This window comes from Guillardia theta (genome assembly GCF_000315625.1).
Source record: "Guillardia theta CCMP2712 unplaced genomic scaffold GUITHscaffold_206, whole genome shotgun sequence".
In the NCBI taxonomy this organism is placed as follows: Eukaryota; class Cryptophyceae; order Pyrenomonadales; family Geminigeraceae; genus Guillardia; species Guillardia theta.
In genome coordinates this window covers 44,370-61,555 of record NW_005434470.1, presented here as the reverse complement: position 1 = coordinate 61,555, position 17,186 = coordinate 44,370, and the positions used below count along the sequence as shown (strand labels likewise).

Sequence of the window (17,186 nt, the reverse complement as noted above, 5' to 3'; positions counted from 1 at the left end):
GAGAGGAGGGAGAGAGGGAGGAGTGAGGGAGGAGAGAGAGAGAGAGAGGAAGGGGCGAGGGAGGGGGAACGAAAGTGGTGAGGAAATGAGAGGGAGAGAAGGGGGGAAAGGAGGGCAAGGAGGCAACCTGCAATTGCTGAGATGATGATGAGGAAGATAGACAGTACAGCGATCCCTCCTGACGACATGTTCGCTTTCCATGCCTTCCAACAAGTCACTGAAAGATCAGCAATGGGATCATGCCGGCTGTACGTATTGCTGCCGGAGCTCCTCCTCCGCTGCGTTCCTTCCCATCGTCTCTCCGATCTGTTTTCCTCAGAGCTCAGAGGAGGGAAGTAGAAGCAGGGAAGGTGACCTTGTAGGAAAGCTCATCCAGCTCAAACTCGTTGGCGTAGCAGATGAAGCTGGGAGGAGGTTGAGGAGAGAGCCATGGGGGAACAAGAGGGACGATTCACCGATCTCCTATCCATACTCTGTCGTATCCCTGCTGGCACTGGATGGCACTGCAAACTGACCAGCACGACGGGCTGAGGCAAGAGATGAGGCGAGGGAATCAGAATGGAAGGGAAAGTGAGGAAAGATGAAGGAAGGGAGATGAGCGGCAGAGCAGCAAGGAGAGATATCAGAGCAAGAGGGGCACGTAGAGAAGCGACGGGAGGAGGAGGAGCAGGAGCAGGAGGAGAAGGAAGAAAGACGGGTAGACACGGCCACCTGCACTTTGCTTCGGGAAGAATGCTTGAATATTGTAGACAGATTGACTGGAGATACAGTTATCACTCACACAATCTCTCTCGTTATGTCTTTTTTATCCTCCTCCTCATCACAATCTCCATCATTTCCATCATCAATATTTTCATCATCTCCATCATTATTCTCATCATCACCACCATCAACATTTAACATGGAATCATTGTCGATCAGTCCCTCTCTTCTCATGTCATCATATCATGATCAAAGTAGCTCATTACATCTTCATCGGCACAAGTCGAGTTGCAGAAGCGAGAAGCCTGGCAGCGATGAGGTCAGACGAGGTGCGTGTCGAGCGAACATGCTCACCACTGCTGCGAACGGGAGCGAGCATGACTCGAGGTTCCCAAACATCCCGAAAGGGTTGAAAGCATCCTTCTGCGTACGAAGAAAGCAGGGCAGGAGCTCAGATCTCGAATGAAGGTAAGACTTGACACGTACGAATTTGTCTTGGAGGGAGAAGGAGCAGACGTGAGACGCGGCGAGAGCTTCCATGTAGTGCAAAGGAGAGCAGAAAGATGCTGAGGGAAGAATGAGGAGCGGCACGAACATCGGGTCTCGTACCTTTGGGGCTGGAGGGGAAGTACTGGATAGATGTCGAGTTCCGCTTCCTGTTTTGTACAGAAAAGTGAATATGCTGTCAACAATAAACGACGTGTAAACTGCTCAACAGCAACTGATGATGGTGCAAGCAGTCATTGTTGTTGGAATGATAGATGAGAGTGGGTTGTGAACTCCCGATGATTGAGTGCAAACAGAGTCATCATTTCGAAGAGTGCAAGACCTGTTCTCATTCGCCAAGACTGTAACGGTGGATGGGAAGAGTATGTCCTGAAGGAGGAGAGAAAAATGTCATTGCCAATACAGACAATTCAAATGATTCGAAGCAGTGTGTATACATAGACGCTTGCAAGATATGAGAATTCCCGCAATGGGAAGGAGAAGTCAAACGTGAAGAGAGGAGGACAAATTCAAGATTTTCAAGATAAGGTGGAGAATGCAGAATCACGAGAGAAGTCACGTGATGTGATTCTTACCTGCCCTTTCAACGGCATGAACGAACTTGAGACCGCAAGTGACGAGTCTTGAGTCCAGTTGCCGTTGTTGCGATCTGACAGCTGTGGGAACATAATTTTCTCAGGTCTTGCCACACAAGTTCCCATTGCACCATCAATCCTTCATCTCATGTCTATCATATGATAACATGACACCATTCTTATCGCATATTCTTGCAAGACTCCTCCCCCCACCACCACGTTCATCTCACAATCCAACGACATCCATCTCTGTCACACAGACATCAGATTTGCCGTCACCTGGCACCAGAGCTGGTTTGCGGAGGACAGGAGGCCAACGAAGTTGATGAAGGGAGGAGGAGGCGGGGAGAGGTAAGGAACAACGACTGTAGCAAGGTTGCTCTGCCATTTCAAGTTTGAGGTTCGCACACAAGGAGCTCTCATTACCATCTCCATCATCTTGACAAACAGCGAGCAAATCCCTCCACACCGCCCGTCAGACAGGATAGTCAAACTCCCTGAGTGACAAGTCATCAGCAGTGGGCGGGAAAGAAGATTGCTCAACCTTTCTCGAACCCGCAAAGAGCAGAGCTGTCGCAAACATTATCTTGCAGGCAGGATGCGCAACCCGCCCAAGCCTGCAAGACACGCATTAAGTATTCACACAAAACATGAAGGATTCTGACAAAGGCTGAGTATGAAAACACAATTTTCCCCTGCTATCGTTTGCTCCCTCATCAGGTCCGTCTACACCTCCAATACCAACTCGCAATATCTGCCTCTTTCTCCATCACTCACCTTGGACGTGTACAGCGTCTGAGATTTGGCTGAGTCACAAACGCTACCATCCATCACCGGGAAGCTGATCCGTCATATCAGCAAGAGCAGACGAGTGCAGATAGCTAGCATATCACCGTAGAAGCCCATCATAGTTTCTCCTCATACATCTACTTCATGTTAGACACTTCAACTACCTATTGCCCTCGTCTTACCTTTGCCTGTAAGAGTTCGACCAGGTTGACCTGACATCTTTGACCTGGTTGAAGCAAACAAACATCATCAGCAGCAAATATCTGATATTCCCTTTTCTCTAACTCACATCCCCTGCCACCATTCTAACAAAACGAGCAAAACCAATAACTGCAACCATCTCAACCCAGCCAATAGCACCGCCAAGACTACCACCACCACAATAGCAACCTTCTCCTGCTCCTGCTCCTGCTCCTGCTCCTTCTCCTGCTCCTGCTCCTGCTCCTTCTCCTGCTCCTGCTCCTGCTCCTTCTCCTCCTGCTCCTGCTCCTGCTCCTGCTCCTCCTGCTCCTGCTCCTGCTCCTGCTCCCCCCCTCTTCCTCCCCAACAATATCAACTTTCAATCATCGCAACGTTACCGTTTGAGGACACTTGGGGCAGTTTCGCACCCAGGCAGTGTTGCCGACACAGGCAGGGGATTGCCTGCTCAGCAGAATAATTTAAACCCCCTTCCTCCTCCTCCTTTCCCTCCCTCCCTCCCTTCTTCCCCCTCCCTCCCTCCCTCCCTCCCTTTCCCCCCTCCCCTTCCTTTTCTCGTTCTCCTCTTCCTCTCGCTTCATGTTCCTCTCCTCCTTCCGCTGCCCATGCCTTACCCGCACGAGTAGAACAAGGTGCTTGAGAGATCTGAGATCCAGGTCACATCAGTCGACTGCAACTCAACAATGCTCCACTCACTGTTTTCACACACATAGCGCATGTCATCGCTATCAGACGACTGTTGCTGTGCAAACACACAAATCACATCTCACGCCGCAAACTTCAACGACAGACCAGGGCTGTACTACAGAGGCCGCTGAACTGATTACCCCCATAGCTACTTCCGATCTTCCGGTAGTTGGTCAAAAAAGGCTTCAACGATGATGGCAATTACCGAAGACAGGTCAGAAAGGTCTTCTCCGTACACTGTTACCACAAACAAAGTCACCCTTTCGGAAATCAGCCCGCTCGGCGAGCTAACCGAGATCGCTCATCATCTTGGACTGTCTGATATGCGACGAGAACCTCTCCTCTGCATCCTGAAATCATGTCTTTTCAGCTTCGTGACAAGGGACATCACTAAGACTGACATGCGGCGACACGATCTTGCTGGAAAGGAGGTACGCGAGGTCGTAGACGTCGCAGACGCTTCCTCCCTGGGGGTTGTAAAAACATCGACAGTGAGGTCCAAAAAGCAGTTGTTGAAACTACCCAAGACATTGCGTTGTTGTGTAAACAATGAAAACTATCGTCACGTCACTCATACCCTGACACCCACAACTACATCGTCATTATCTCTATCATTTTATCTTCTTCATCATCTCATTGTCATCATCGTCATCGCCGTCGTCATCATCTCCACCTCCACCCACAATTTACATCTCACCGTATTTCCTCTCACATCCACGAGCAAGTTGTCAATCTTAGCAGCTGCGAGCTGCCCGATGATGGTGTGAAGGGCAATCTAGACGAACAAGTAAGTTGCAAACAGACAAACAGACTCGCATCGGTCAAGGCTGCAACAGACGATTGAGCAGACCTGTGAATTCTGCAAGGATCGAAGGGCGATGACACCTGTTCTTGACAAAGTTTGCGGGTCGATCATGACATACCTATCCATCATCGTCAAGCTTCATGTTGTGAGAAGGTTTCAACTGAAAGGCTGACCCTGATGCAGAGGAGAAACTGTTCTCTACCACATGAAAATGGCTTGCTTTCACATTACAGTCTCCGCTGTCACATGAATGTTAAAACATCCCTCCTCTCCTCTCCTCCCCTCTCCTCTCCCTTTCCTCCATTTCATTCCCAGTCCCCCCTGCTCTTCTCTCCTCTGCTTCACCCTTGACTCTCTTGATAAACCGTATTGCTTCTTTTCATTGCGCCGATCTTCCCCTTGCTCGTTCTGCTTACCTCCATTGGTCCTCAGAAGCAAACTTCATCGGGTAGGCAAGAGGAGGAGGCAGTGTTCCACCAGGAGGCTTCAAACTGTCGCAGCTGGGTTGTCTGACCACCTGTGAACCGATAAGGAAGTTTTCAAGATGCTTTTTCTTCCTCCTCTCCTACTCTCATGCAGCCACAGGGTTTTACCCCCGTCTTTCCCAAACCCCAACCCCAGCTTCCTTGTCCTCACCCTCCCTTCTCCTCCTGCTCCTGCTCCTGCTCCTCCTGCTCCTGCTCCTGCTCCTGCTCCTGCTCCTGCTCCTGCTCCTGCTCCTGCTCCTTCTCTGCCTGCTTCCTCCCAAATCTTCTACTCAACTTACCGCTGGTCCATTGTCAATTGAGCTTCCTTTCTTGCCATAGATCATCATCTCCTGTAACAAAGGTATGACGCCACAGCGTAATCTCCTCCTCCTCCATCCCCTCCTCTCCCTTCTCCCCCCACAACCACCACCAGCTCTCCCTCCTCCGCCTCCAACTCCTCAGTGCCAACTTCTTGGCATTTTCTCACCTTCATGCATTGCAGGTTTCGATCGAAAGGAGCGACTCTATCATCGGTGCAGGAGATTGAGTTTGACATGTCTTCTCCACCATCATTGATGACCGTCCAAGGCACGTCGATCGTGACCGTCTCAGTGCTGATGCAGGACAGGTCATTGACACAACAACAAGCAGCAAGGCAGACGACAGAACGATTTCACCCCAACAACACTCGTGTTCGATCAACGGTCGTCACCTGTCAGGAGATTGTATCTTCATCTTCACGTGGCAGAAGGTGTTGGAGCAGGGGGGCAGGTCGCAAACAGCCAGCGAGCGATGTGAAAACGTGCAGCCGAACTCTCCTCCCGAATCCTTGGCATGAAAGGAGCTGATAGACGGATAGTCCCGCTGGTAGCTTACTGCGATGTCTTGAGTGTTGGACGTATACCTCGCTTCTGCTCCTCCGTCTGACGACCATGTTTGTCCTGTCGACTCAGTGAGTCACCATGTTGTTCATGCTGGCACCAAGAGAGTTTGGAACGACCTGATGCGAGGGCCATTCGCAACCTGCTCCCTTCGTCCTCTCCCATGGCATTCTCGTTGGCCCATTGCTGAACATCTCCGTTATGTTCTGGATATTGATAGGGAGAAGAGCTCATCGTCATCGTCATCGTCATCGTCATCGTCATCGTCATCGTCATCATCCTGATCCTGATCCTCATCCTCTCTATCATCATCATCATCATCATCATCATCATCATCATCGTCATCGTCATCGTCATCGTCATCATCATCATCATCATCATCATCATCATCATCGTCATCGTCATCGTCATCGTCATCATCATCATCATCGTCACTCGTCATCATCATCATCATCATCATCATCATCATCATCATCATCATCATCATCATCATCATCATCATCATCCTCGTCCTCGTCCTCGTCCTCATCCTCATCATCCTCTCCATCATCTCACCTGCAGACTTGCAAAAGCATCTTTCAGCCCTTGACCGTCGAGATCCAGTTGGACAACCTGAAAAAGAATCTTTCAAACATTTCTTCATCTGCGAATTCCACCTTCTTCTCCTTCTCCTTCCCTTCTTCTTCTACCTCTTCGTTTTCCTCCTCCTCCTCCTCCTCACCTTCCATCCAATGAAGGTCATTGCTGATCTCCCTTCTGTGCAAGAACAAGTTTGGCAACGACACAGCTGAGCCAGCAAGTCCCTTGGTACACAATCCATCAGATCTAGCGCAGTCAAACCCCTCAAATCACCATCGCCATAACCATCATCATCATCATCATCATCACCATCACCATCACCATCACCATCACCATCACCATCACCATCACCATCACCATCACCATCACCATCACCATCTCCGTCATCTCCACCAAAACCACTAACACAGCCACCACTACCACGACTACCACGACTACCACCACCATCACCATCTCCGTCATCTCCGTCATCATGATGTTTATTATCATCGTCCTCCTCATCATCATCATTATTATCATCGTCATCATCATCATCATCATCATCATCATCATCATCAACAACAACAACAACAACAACAACAACAACAACAACAACAACAACAACAACAACAACAACAACAACAACAACAACAACAACAACAACAACAACAACAACAACAACAACAACAACAACAACAACAACAACAACAACAACAACAACAACAACAACAACAACAACAACAACAACAACAACAACAACAACAACAACAATATCATCCTTTACTCACATTCCATCAATTGGATTGTTTTTAGCAGCAGCGGTAATGCCATCTATGAAGATTCCAAAACAACCCGTTCCTTTACAGCCAGCTAGGCGAGATTGTTAGACAAGGAAGATGCAGCTCAAGTATGATATATCATAGAGCATAACCACTTGACCTCTCCTCCTTTCCGCTTCCTTCTTCTCTGATCTCCCACACACTGCCTCGTCCTCCTCGTCCCACCTCCCTCACCCTTCCTCCCTCGATCCTCTTCCTTCCTCCTGCTCCTCATTCATTGGCCTTCTGCCTTCTCCTAGTTGCCTTCTCCTGTTCTTCCCTCTGCCGTGTTTGCTTCCTCCCTCCTCCCCTCCGTCACCTTTCTTCAGGAGATCCGCCCTTAAAGTCCATGGCAGGAAGAACGCGAAGCTTTGATAGGAGCGAGGAGGGATGTAGGCGAGGCCAGGAACGTGAAGGTCGCTGATAGGAACGATCAGACAACAAGAAGAGCAGCAGAGTACAAACAGCAAACAGACAGATCAAGACAGTTGTGAAGGAAATGTTTCACTGAGCAATCAGACTTGCAACAAACGTTTCAATGATCTCCAGGTGTGCAAAATAAATTTCACTCAGTGCAATATTGCTGAGAAATACATGTGCAATTTTCAGACGTCTTGCCAGATGGACAAAGGTGACACATCATGAACAAACTTCTGCACACGTAACATCGCAAAGCGCATGTCACATCGCAACAGTGATGAAGATATCACGACAAACAAGTCATAGTTGAGCTCAAATGTTACCGTAGCGCTTTCATGAGAGGAGCATGAAAAGAGTTCCAATCGTTTTGTCGAGGAATATGAGTGACGGGATCGCTCGACTGTAAGCATCAAGTCTCAACAGAAATCAAGTCCCATCTAGCAAACATCTTGTATCTTGTCAACAAACATCCCGTCTCTGCTTGTGTAACTCTTGCGAGCACTCATCAACACCTCTCAAAACAACCTTCCCACTCATCGTCGTTCAAAACGCACATCATCATGTACGACTCGACTTCACGTCACGTTCTATCTTCACCACCGCAAAGTTTAAAACATGTACCAACCTTGTCGAGCATTCGAGCCGAAGCTTCTGCTACTGCCTGCATGATTTTCTTCCCCAAAGTGTCTGTTTACAACTCTCACAACCTTCATCGCAAAGTAGAAGCATGCTCCCAAATGATAAACAATGTAGAAAGTAAAAACAATGCACAGGCAAGAAAACAATATTCTCAATCAACAAAGCATGAAGAGACATGAAAGATATTCTTATCATTCCTCACCTTGCTGCCCTGCAGCAACCTGATCGTAGAGGGCAAACGCGCCGTCAAACCCCGTCATGGTCTGAAACGTGTTGAGGGTAGATCTAATAACAAGAATGCAGTGAGAAGCCAACATGAAAGAGAAAAATGAAGAAGGAAAAGAAGGATCTCGTGAACAAGATCGTGGAGGAGGAGCGGGAGCAGGAGCAGGAGGAAGACGGAGGGAGCTAGAAGGAAGGCGAACTGCAAGGAGAAGAACTATGGAAGAAGGGTAGCAGGGCAAGAGGAGGAGAAGAGAGGAAACAGTAGGGGGAAAGAGCGAGGGAGGCAGAAAAGGACACATAACAAGACAAGCAAGTGAGGCAAGGAGAGTGAGAGTAGGAAACAGGAAGCGACTCTCTTGTTACATCTTGTACGTTCTTTACCTTGCGATGTTTTCATCCACAGGAACCATCTGCAGGCAATTCGACAACATCTGCACCAAAAACATTCAGCACGTCACGATACAGCAACGGCATTTGATGTTTGTCATGACTAACTCGTTTGAACTTGACAAAGCTGAACAAAATAGCAAGTATATATTACATCTCATCACATCACATCACATCACATCACATCACATCACATCACATCACATCACAGATTTTGTTAGGTTGCCTTGACACACCTGCATTGATGGCAGAGGATAACCCGTCGATACCAAACTCCATGACGGCAAATCACACCGACCAGGTTGAGCACAACATGCGTCTCTCGGGCAAGATCTGCGACAGAATGAGATAAAAAACTCATCCGGGTGGTGAATAACTGAGCACAATCACACGCAGTCATATGTCTCGGGCATCGTACAAGAAACAAGCTTGCACATACATCATCATCTCCTGCTCTTGAGAGGTTCTGACAATGAACGAAACATCATCTTCAAACACATCACAAATTGATACAGCACGGAAGTAAACGCATCCACAAACATGCCAAAACACCATGTCCATCACATAATTCTCTCCCAATACATAACACGCATCTCACTAACCCTCCCCCATTGTCGTATCCTTCCAAACATGTCCATGGACAGGTCCCTCCTCCTCCAGTATTCCCCTGCCTTGGCCATCCTACCGGCCCGGACCAGCTTGCCTGTCTTGTCCGTCACCCTCAGCACAAGAACAAAGGCAGGCTTGCCTGCTCCGGCTTGCCAGCACAGAGGGAGCAGGAGACGCTGCCGTCGCGGGCGGAGAAGGAGTTGATGGGGCAGACTGTACATCCTCCTGCTCCTCCTGACCCGCAGGTCCCAGGGGGGCAACGGGAGCAGGTGGAGTCTCTAAGGGAGAGGGTGAGGAGAGGAAAGAGAGACTGAAGAATAGGAAGAGAGGGAGGAGAATAGGAAGGGGAGGAAGAGGAGAAGCTGTACCTCAAGAACAGGGAGAAGAGAGGGAGGGAGTGGAGCACGGGATGAAGGAGGAGCAGAAGGAGCAGGAGGAGCAGAAAAGGAGGAGGGGGGGCAGAAGCAGGAGGAGCAGGAGGAGCAGGAAGAGCAGGAAGGAAAGGGGGGGGGCAGAAGCAGGAGCAGGAGGAGCAGGAGGAGCAGGTGGTAGTTTGGAGGGGGGTGGCTGGAAAGGAAGAGGAGGAGAAAATGGGGAATGGAGGAGGACATGGAAACGGGAAGACTGGACCTTCCTGTCCCTGTAATCATGAGCTCATGTAGCGTCGCACGGTCATCATATGAGCTGAGCGAGAAATCCTGAGAGGGGACGAGGTTGGAGTCAGAGAAAGTTTTCTCGCTCCTGTTCTGACCTGCCTCCATCTTCCCTACAACACTCCTCCCCTCCTTTCCCTCCTTCCTCTGCTGTTTCCTCCACTCCCTTGCCTTCCCCTCTGCTCTCACTGTCTCCTCTCCTTCTCTCTTCTCTCCTTGCTTCCTCCGTGTCCCTTCCCTCCTCTCCTCTCCTCTCCTCTCCTCTCCTCTCCTCTCCTCTCCTCTCCTCTCCTCTCCTCTCCTTCTTTCTCCTTCTTTCTCGTCTTATCAGGAGCAATCTTCTCACCTTCACCCATGCCCAAATCAATTCATGCTCTCCTTTTGGCAGGATGGTTGTGTATCTCCTGCATGCAAATGATCAGAAGTGAGGAACAGCAGACTTAGAGAAAGACGAAGATGGGAGAAGACAGACGAGAAACGTTGTTAGTCGATGTGAAGTCGAGAACAAAGCAATTTCAAAGAAACATGATATCGTTTGACCCAAAACACATACAGCACGACACCGACAGACAGTTGTACTTGTCAAAACAATTTCACCTGAATGTTCTTCCATTCTGCCACCATGTTTGCGTGTCATGTACGACTTCGTCGTTGACCGCAAAGATCTTGAGATGGTAAATGTCATCTCCAACACATTGTCAAGAGATCTTTTCATCAGGTTTACCATGTAGTCGAAAAACTGTTCTCCGTGCGCTGTGTAGGTGAAAGAGACCGAGCCTGTAGGAAACTCCTTACACGTTGACATCCCATTCATTGTCAATTTTCATCTTCACAAAGATGTACAACAACATTTGGGTGTGAGAATACAGATCTAGATTATCATCTTCATGATCATCATCAACATCTTCTTCATTTTCTCTAAGATCATCATATCTATCATCGTCAGGGCACGGTGGTAACCATGATAACTTTCCAACATCATCAGCAACAGCCCTGACAGGAGCAAGCAGAGGAGAAGCAACAGCCAGTCACGTTTCATCCAAGAGTCTTACCGTCTTCCGGGAGGTTGATGAAGAGGGAAAGGTAGGATGAGGAGGAGTCAATGTTGCAAGCTGCGGAGGAGGAGCACGAGGAGGCAAAACCGTCCTCCATGAACCACCCAGCGTGACCGCAAGGAGTTGAAGAACCCTTGAAAGATGTCAGGTGCCTGGTGAGAGGAGAGGAAGGAGGAGGAGGAGGAGCAGGAGGAGGAGGAGGAGGAGCAGGAGGAGGAGCAGGAGCAGGAGCAGGAGCAGGAGCAGGAGCAGGAGCAGGAGCAGGAGCAGGAGGAGCAGGAGCAGGAGCAGGAGCAGGAGCAGGAGCAGGAGCAGGAGGAGCAGGAGGAGAAGGAGGAGTGGTCTGAGGGATGGAGCAAACAGGAAAGTGGAGAAAAGGAAAGGGAGCTGAGGGAGCGTTGTTGGTGTTGTTGGTGTGAAGGGTGAAGCAGGAAAGAAGGTGGAAGAGACGGGGACGAGGATAAGGACGGGAACGGGAACGAGTTGGAGGAGAAGGAGATGGGGGGGGCGGGGGTTACATGTCTGTTGCACGAAGTGTTGAAGAACCAGCCCGTTGGATTTCCAAACGCCGGGATGGACGGAAGACTGAAGGAGAAGTTAGAGGAGGAGGAGCCGACCAGAGTAGAAAGACAGAAAGAAGACAAACAGGAGAATGGCAAACACGGAATACATATACAGAGAAAGAGGAGCAAGAGTGGAAAGCGAGAAGAACGCTAAAATGATAAACAGCATTACACCACATCATGTAATATCTAATCCGATCTCATCTCATCTCATCTCATCTCATCTCATCTCTTCTCATCTTATCTCATCTCATCTCATGTCACAGTCAAAAACAATCATCGCCAACAAACAGCTGCTGTCAGCTCAAATCAAGTCCGAAGCTCCCTCACCTAGAGCAGAAAGAATCCTGATTGTTGCGATCTCCATATCCACACATGTGCAGGCTATTCCCCGGAACCCAATCATTCTCCCCTGATATTCATGTTATTTGGCATCAGCATATCAGCATGCTCCTGCCTACGAAGAAGAAGTTGTTGGTCGATCCCTCAAGACATCTGTCGGGAGTTTTCGGACTTGCGTCCACCTGTGAACATGAATGTGAAAACGATCGAATCGTCAATGTTCCAGGGATTTCAGGTGAAAGCGGACATCCATTCAAGTCCCAGTAGAATCGGATCTAACAGCAGACTATGACGATCACCTCATGGGAATCAAAGTGAAAGGAATGAGAAGGAGGTTCGGGTTCAGGTACAAGGGCTCATGTCACAAAAGGTTTTCCAGTCGCATCCTCACAGAAACATCGCTCATATGAAACAGCAGCAGACAGATACAAAATGTTCCATTGAAAGAAAAAGTCAATCTGACCGACTCGTCCTGCGCCAATCTGGCAAGATTGCTCAGATCGTTCCAACTCAAGTAATCTCCCTCGCAATAGATGTCTCCTCTGAAACGAACCATCACTCTTCTGTGGTATTCTGGCTTTCTATCAGCTCACCGGCAGTTCCAAGCAAGAGGAGAAGAGAAGTCCCATAACTTGTCGTTGAACACTCGATAGCCCTGACAGTCCCATCACCTTCACTCCATGCAAACAACATCGTATCGGTCGTGTGATGATCTCAATCTCAATCTCAATTGCCTCCTGCTCCTGCTCCTGCTCCTGCTCCTGCTCCTGCTCTTGCTCCTGCTCCTGCTCCTGCTCCTGCTCCTGCTCCTGCTCCTGCTCCTGCTTACCTTCTCATCCAATGCGAGCAAGCACTGCTGCTTATAGCGCTGAGGCTGAGTCCCATCGCCAGCCGGAGAGCAGTCCGCCACGTACGTGAGAGGAGGAGAACAGTCGTTCTCTCTCTTCAGCTTCACTGTCGCCGTCGGGTCCACTTCCTGCAGAGGCCCTAGCTGCAACCCAGCTGAGTGAGCTGGGAAAAGGGGCAGGGGTGGGGACCTGCAGAAATCCCTTGAAGTGCTCGAAGACAGATCCAATCTGATCCGGATCCACTAGCTCCCCAATCATTCCAAAGGCCTGCAGAGAGGGAGGAGAGGGAGTTAGGATGCGGAGGAAAGAGCTGGAGATGAGAGGTGGGAGGGGAAGTACAAGGGAATCGAAGGAGGAGAGAGCGAAGAGAGAGGAAGAAGGGAGAAGAGGAAGGAAAGAAGAGAGATATCAAGTGAAGAGGAAGGAAGATAACATGAAAGGAGAGGAGGGTGGGAAAGAAATGGAGCGGTGACTCGATTTCTCTGCTTACCCGCATCCGCTTTGACATAGCAAGCCATTTGACGTTTCCGTTACAAAACGCATCGCGACCGAGTCCACCGCTAGATTCCTGGTCGGAGCTGGAGCAAGCAGGGACGATGGCCAACTAAACGAATTTCAACGATATTGAAGGGCAGGACAGCAAAAATTCTGGTATTGTGCTTGATCGACAGATTGATGATGGTTAATGACATTGTGTAATGGAAACAAAGGAAGGAGTTGCTGGTGACAATGCATAGGAGGACGATCATCATGAAGAAAGTAGTGGAGAGGGGTGAAGAAGATGTACAGGAGCAGGTAGAGGAGAAGAAAGAAAAGGCAGAGGAGGAGCACGTTGAAATGAAACAGCAGCAGCAGCAGCAGCAGCAGCAGCAGCAGCAGCAGCAGCAGCAGCAGCAGCAGCAGCAGCAGCAGCAGCAGCAGCAGCAGCAGCAGCAGCAGCAGCAGCAGCAGCAGATAGAGGAGGAGGATGCTGATGTTATGATAGAGGTCTTGATATGTCCTCACGGTGCTCAACATAAGACAACAGCTATGGAATGTCAACCTGATTGGCACTTTGGAACCCTTCAACTCTGAAGTGACCGAACTCGTCCTCTGTCCCATCCTGCATACGAAACTCCAAACTTCCCGCTAGCTGGACAACAAATCGTGACTGTCAGAAGACAACGACGTGAACATTCACAAGACAAGATATGTGTTGAGGGAGCAAAGCAAGTCGATCAGATGCATCATGGAGAACGAACACTACGAACACTAAAGAATGGACATCGTCGTCACATGACAACACAGGGAGTGACAAGAAGGGAGGGTTACTTTGGTCATCTCATTCGTCCTGGTCACTTCGTCAATCGTGAGGCGAATGCTGTGCTCGGTCAAGTTGGTCAAAGACGCCTCTAGCGACTGAGGGTAGGCATCTTGAATCAGCTGGAAGAGCCTGAGGAGAACCGTCAGGTAAGCGAGTGCATGTTGAGGCAAAAAGGGTCGAAATTGAAAGAGAAGAAATTTGGAGATAAACAAGAGCAGGAGAGGGAGAGGGAGAAGGAGCAGGAGCAGGAGCAGGAGCAGGAGCAGAGACGGAAGGAGTAGAAGGAAGAGGAGGAGAGCAGAGCATTCCGATGAGAATCGACAATTGAACAACGAGATCCGAAAAGCAGCACAAAATGAGGTGGACAAACAATGAGAAGAGAGCAACAATAAGGACAAGCTCATGACATGCGCTGACCTTAATCCAACTTCTTGTGTGACAAAGATTGCAGGAATAGTCAAGTTCGCATACTCGGCCTCTCCTAGCAAGATGCATGTTAGTAAGAAAAATGACCTTTTGACGACAATGTCAAATCAGAATATCAGGCAGAAAATCAGAGTTTCAGACACAATGGCTGCATCGTTGCGACATCACCTGAGGCCATTATAACAGTTCCGTATGGGAGATTGTTGTAGATGATTGCCGCACTTGCTCCTGCCATCTTCACAAGAAGATCACCGCACACCCTTTTTGATTGCAACATTGACCACAAAGATCATCATCTTGACCTCCGTTGCCTCCATCTTCTCCTCCTCGTCAATTATCATCGTCTCCATCATCATCATCATCATCATCATCGTTGTCGTCATCGTCATTGTCAACAGCAGCAGCAGTATCCCCCTCTGTGATCAGAACAGTTTCCTCACTTGTGCATTGTACAGCTTTCGATCGAAGGAGCAAGAGTAGATCGAAGGCTCCCCGACCCCTGATCCTCGTTGGATGAGCACAATTGAGCCTCGCAAATCCGCTCCCCAGCATCCTCGTCTTGAAACCTGGCCCCGCCATGTCACATGCTACCCTCCGCTACGCTCTCTCCTCCTTGAATCTTCCCTGTCTTCTTTCCCTTCCTCTTCTATCACCTCTCCCTTTTCTGTCCCCTCCTCCCCTAACCCAACCTCTTGTCTATTCCCTCCTTGCTCCCCTCCTTGAGCCCCCCTGTAGCTCATCTCCTTCCTTGTTCTGTTCTGATGTGTTTCTCCTGTCCTGCCTTGTCCCGTCCCTTCCTCGCCCCCTCCCCTCCTTCACTTGCCGTATTGCAACCGCACTCGATCGTCCAGCAGCCGTACTGCACGCATCCTGTGGATGGCTGGCGATCCGGTGGGCCCCTGTAGAGAAGACAACATCAGGAGCAAGACATTTACATGACGTCCAAGAACAAAGATCAAGTTGAAGGAAGAAACAACGTGACATCATTGAACGAAACACTAATGCAGACAAATAGGATTATTAGCGCAGTGATCGGTTTGGAGAGCAAGCTCTGGCGTAGAGTGGACGATGCCGCAACACCATATCCTCAGCATCCAACAAATACACGCAGAGTTGTATCATACGTGCATGCTGAATTCTGCGTGCATTGGCCTATCCCTGGTAACCAACGTCACTGAAATCTCAACAATCCAGATGCTCAAACCAGAAACGTTAAGAGCACCAAAGATCGGTCTGTCAATCGGACCGCCGGCGCACGATATTGAGGTTTGCTGTCCGAGACAACAAGTCAAATGAACGTCATCACAACCTTATCTCTTGAAATTGAGACATGATGAGAGGAGTGAAAATCTTTTATCAATCTTTTTTTGCTGTGTTTGTTTGCTCCTTACTCCCTCCTCCTCTCCCTCCCTCCCTCCCTACCCCCTATCTCCCTCCCTCCCTCCCTCCCTACCCCCTCCCTCCCTCCCTCCCTCCCATATATCATCACCCCTCTCCCCTCTTTGCATTCTCCAAAATCTACCTGATGACATTGAGTGAACCATCCTGAGTTTGCTCCAATTGCATCCGACATCCATTTCAACGATCCGTCAACGGGACTGTGCACGCGAAGTTCATACAAGTTCCTCGTATCTCTTCCTCCAAACTCGAACTGGCCAGCAAAAGAATCTCCGGGCTCGAACACAAACTCAGCTCTTGCTAGGCAGACAAGGCTGAACAGAACGCAAAGCCTTGTAAAGACTGAACTCATCTTTCGTTTGCTCGATTAAATTATGGACAAAATGTGCCGAAGTGAATCAAAGACGAGCGCAACCAAGATCGTAGGTAACTGTTACAATTCTGTCATGCGATCGGGTGCGACAAGACACATTTGTACGCCTAGAACAAGCAATGTGAGGCAGGTTACAGCCTTGAAGCTTTGAAGATATCTCCCTCTCATTTGTCCCGCCACCACCACCCCGCTCAAACCACTTTACATCTCCCCTTCTTGCCCGTCTCCCTCGGCCTTTCCCTCTCCTTCCTTCTCCTTCTCTTTCTTCCTTCCACTCTGTCTCCACTCCTCTCCCCTCCTCTCCCTACTTTCTTCCACAAGTGGCATAACTGCATACGCAAACGAGTGTTGCACTCCCCATGACCTCTCGCGGTTTGAGCATCCAGCCTTTGTCTCTACTCCTTTAACCTCAGCCACTTATGTCTTGGGCATCTTTTTTTTCTGCAATGTTCGACTCTACTTCTTGCTTTCCTCCTCTCTTGTTCCATCCCCAAAATCGCAGTTCACCATCTGGGCTGAATGGAGATAACATCTACCCGAATCCATCATGTTCCAACCTTGCAAGCTCCTTGCATCTCTCAGTCTCCTTCCCTCTCCCGCCATGCCCCACCACACCCCGCCCACTCCTCCCCTCCTCTCTCGCCCCCAGCTTCCTGCTATTGTCGCCTACAAACTGGCACCGATGGCGGACAGGTTTCATGGGGTCATTCTAAGTTAAAAATTGTTCTTATAATATTGAAATTTCATTGATATATTCTGTTTCACTGACCTTTCCTTCATGGAATGTCTACCACACTTCTTTTCTTGCAGACTACGATATATTAACCGGTCCTCCGAGAGTCACATGCAATGCTTGCAATCCTCAGTGACACTACAGCACTCCGGGCGGGGTGAGTCCGGGCCCGGCCGGCGGGGGCCCGGGGTGACTCAGGGACTCGGTGACTGCCGGTGCCGGGGG

At 49.4% G+C, this 17,186-nt stretch overlaps 1 protein-coding gene across 1 annotated transcript; it reads right to left on the bottom strand.

Moving 5' to 3' along the window:
• Positions 1-127: 127 nt before the first annotated feature.
• On the bottom strand, positions 128-16,815 carry GUITHDRAFT_156217 (hypothetical protein; the record flags this gene model as incomplete). The annotated part of the gene is made up of 13 exons (XM_005819781.1): positions 16,683-16,815; positions 2,064-2,149; positions 1,785-1,865; positions 1,532-1,578; positions 1,312-1,358; positions 1,189-1,268; positions 1,057-1,125; positions 969-1,007; positions 712-758; positions 456-527; positions 356-404; positions 253-306; positions 128-203 (listed from the first exon to the last, which is right to left on the bottom strand). Coding segments are annotated over exons 1-13 (781 nt in total), but the record flags the coding sequence as incomplete, so codon positions are not given.
• Positions 16,816-17,186: the final 371 nt, after the last annotated feature.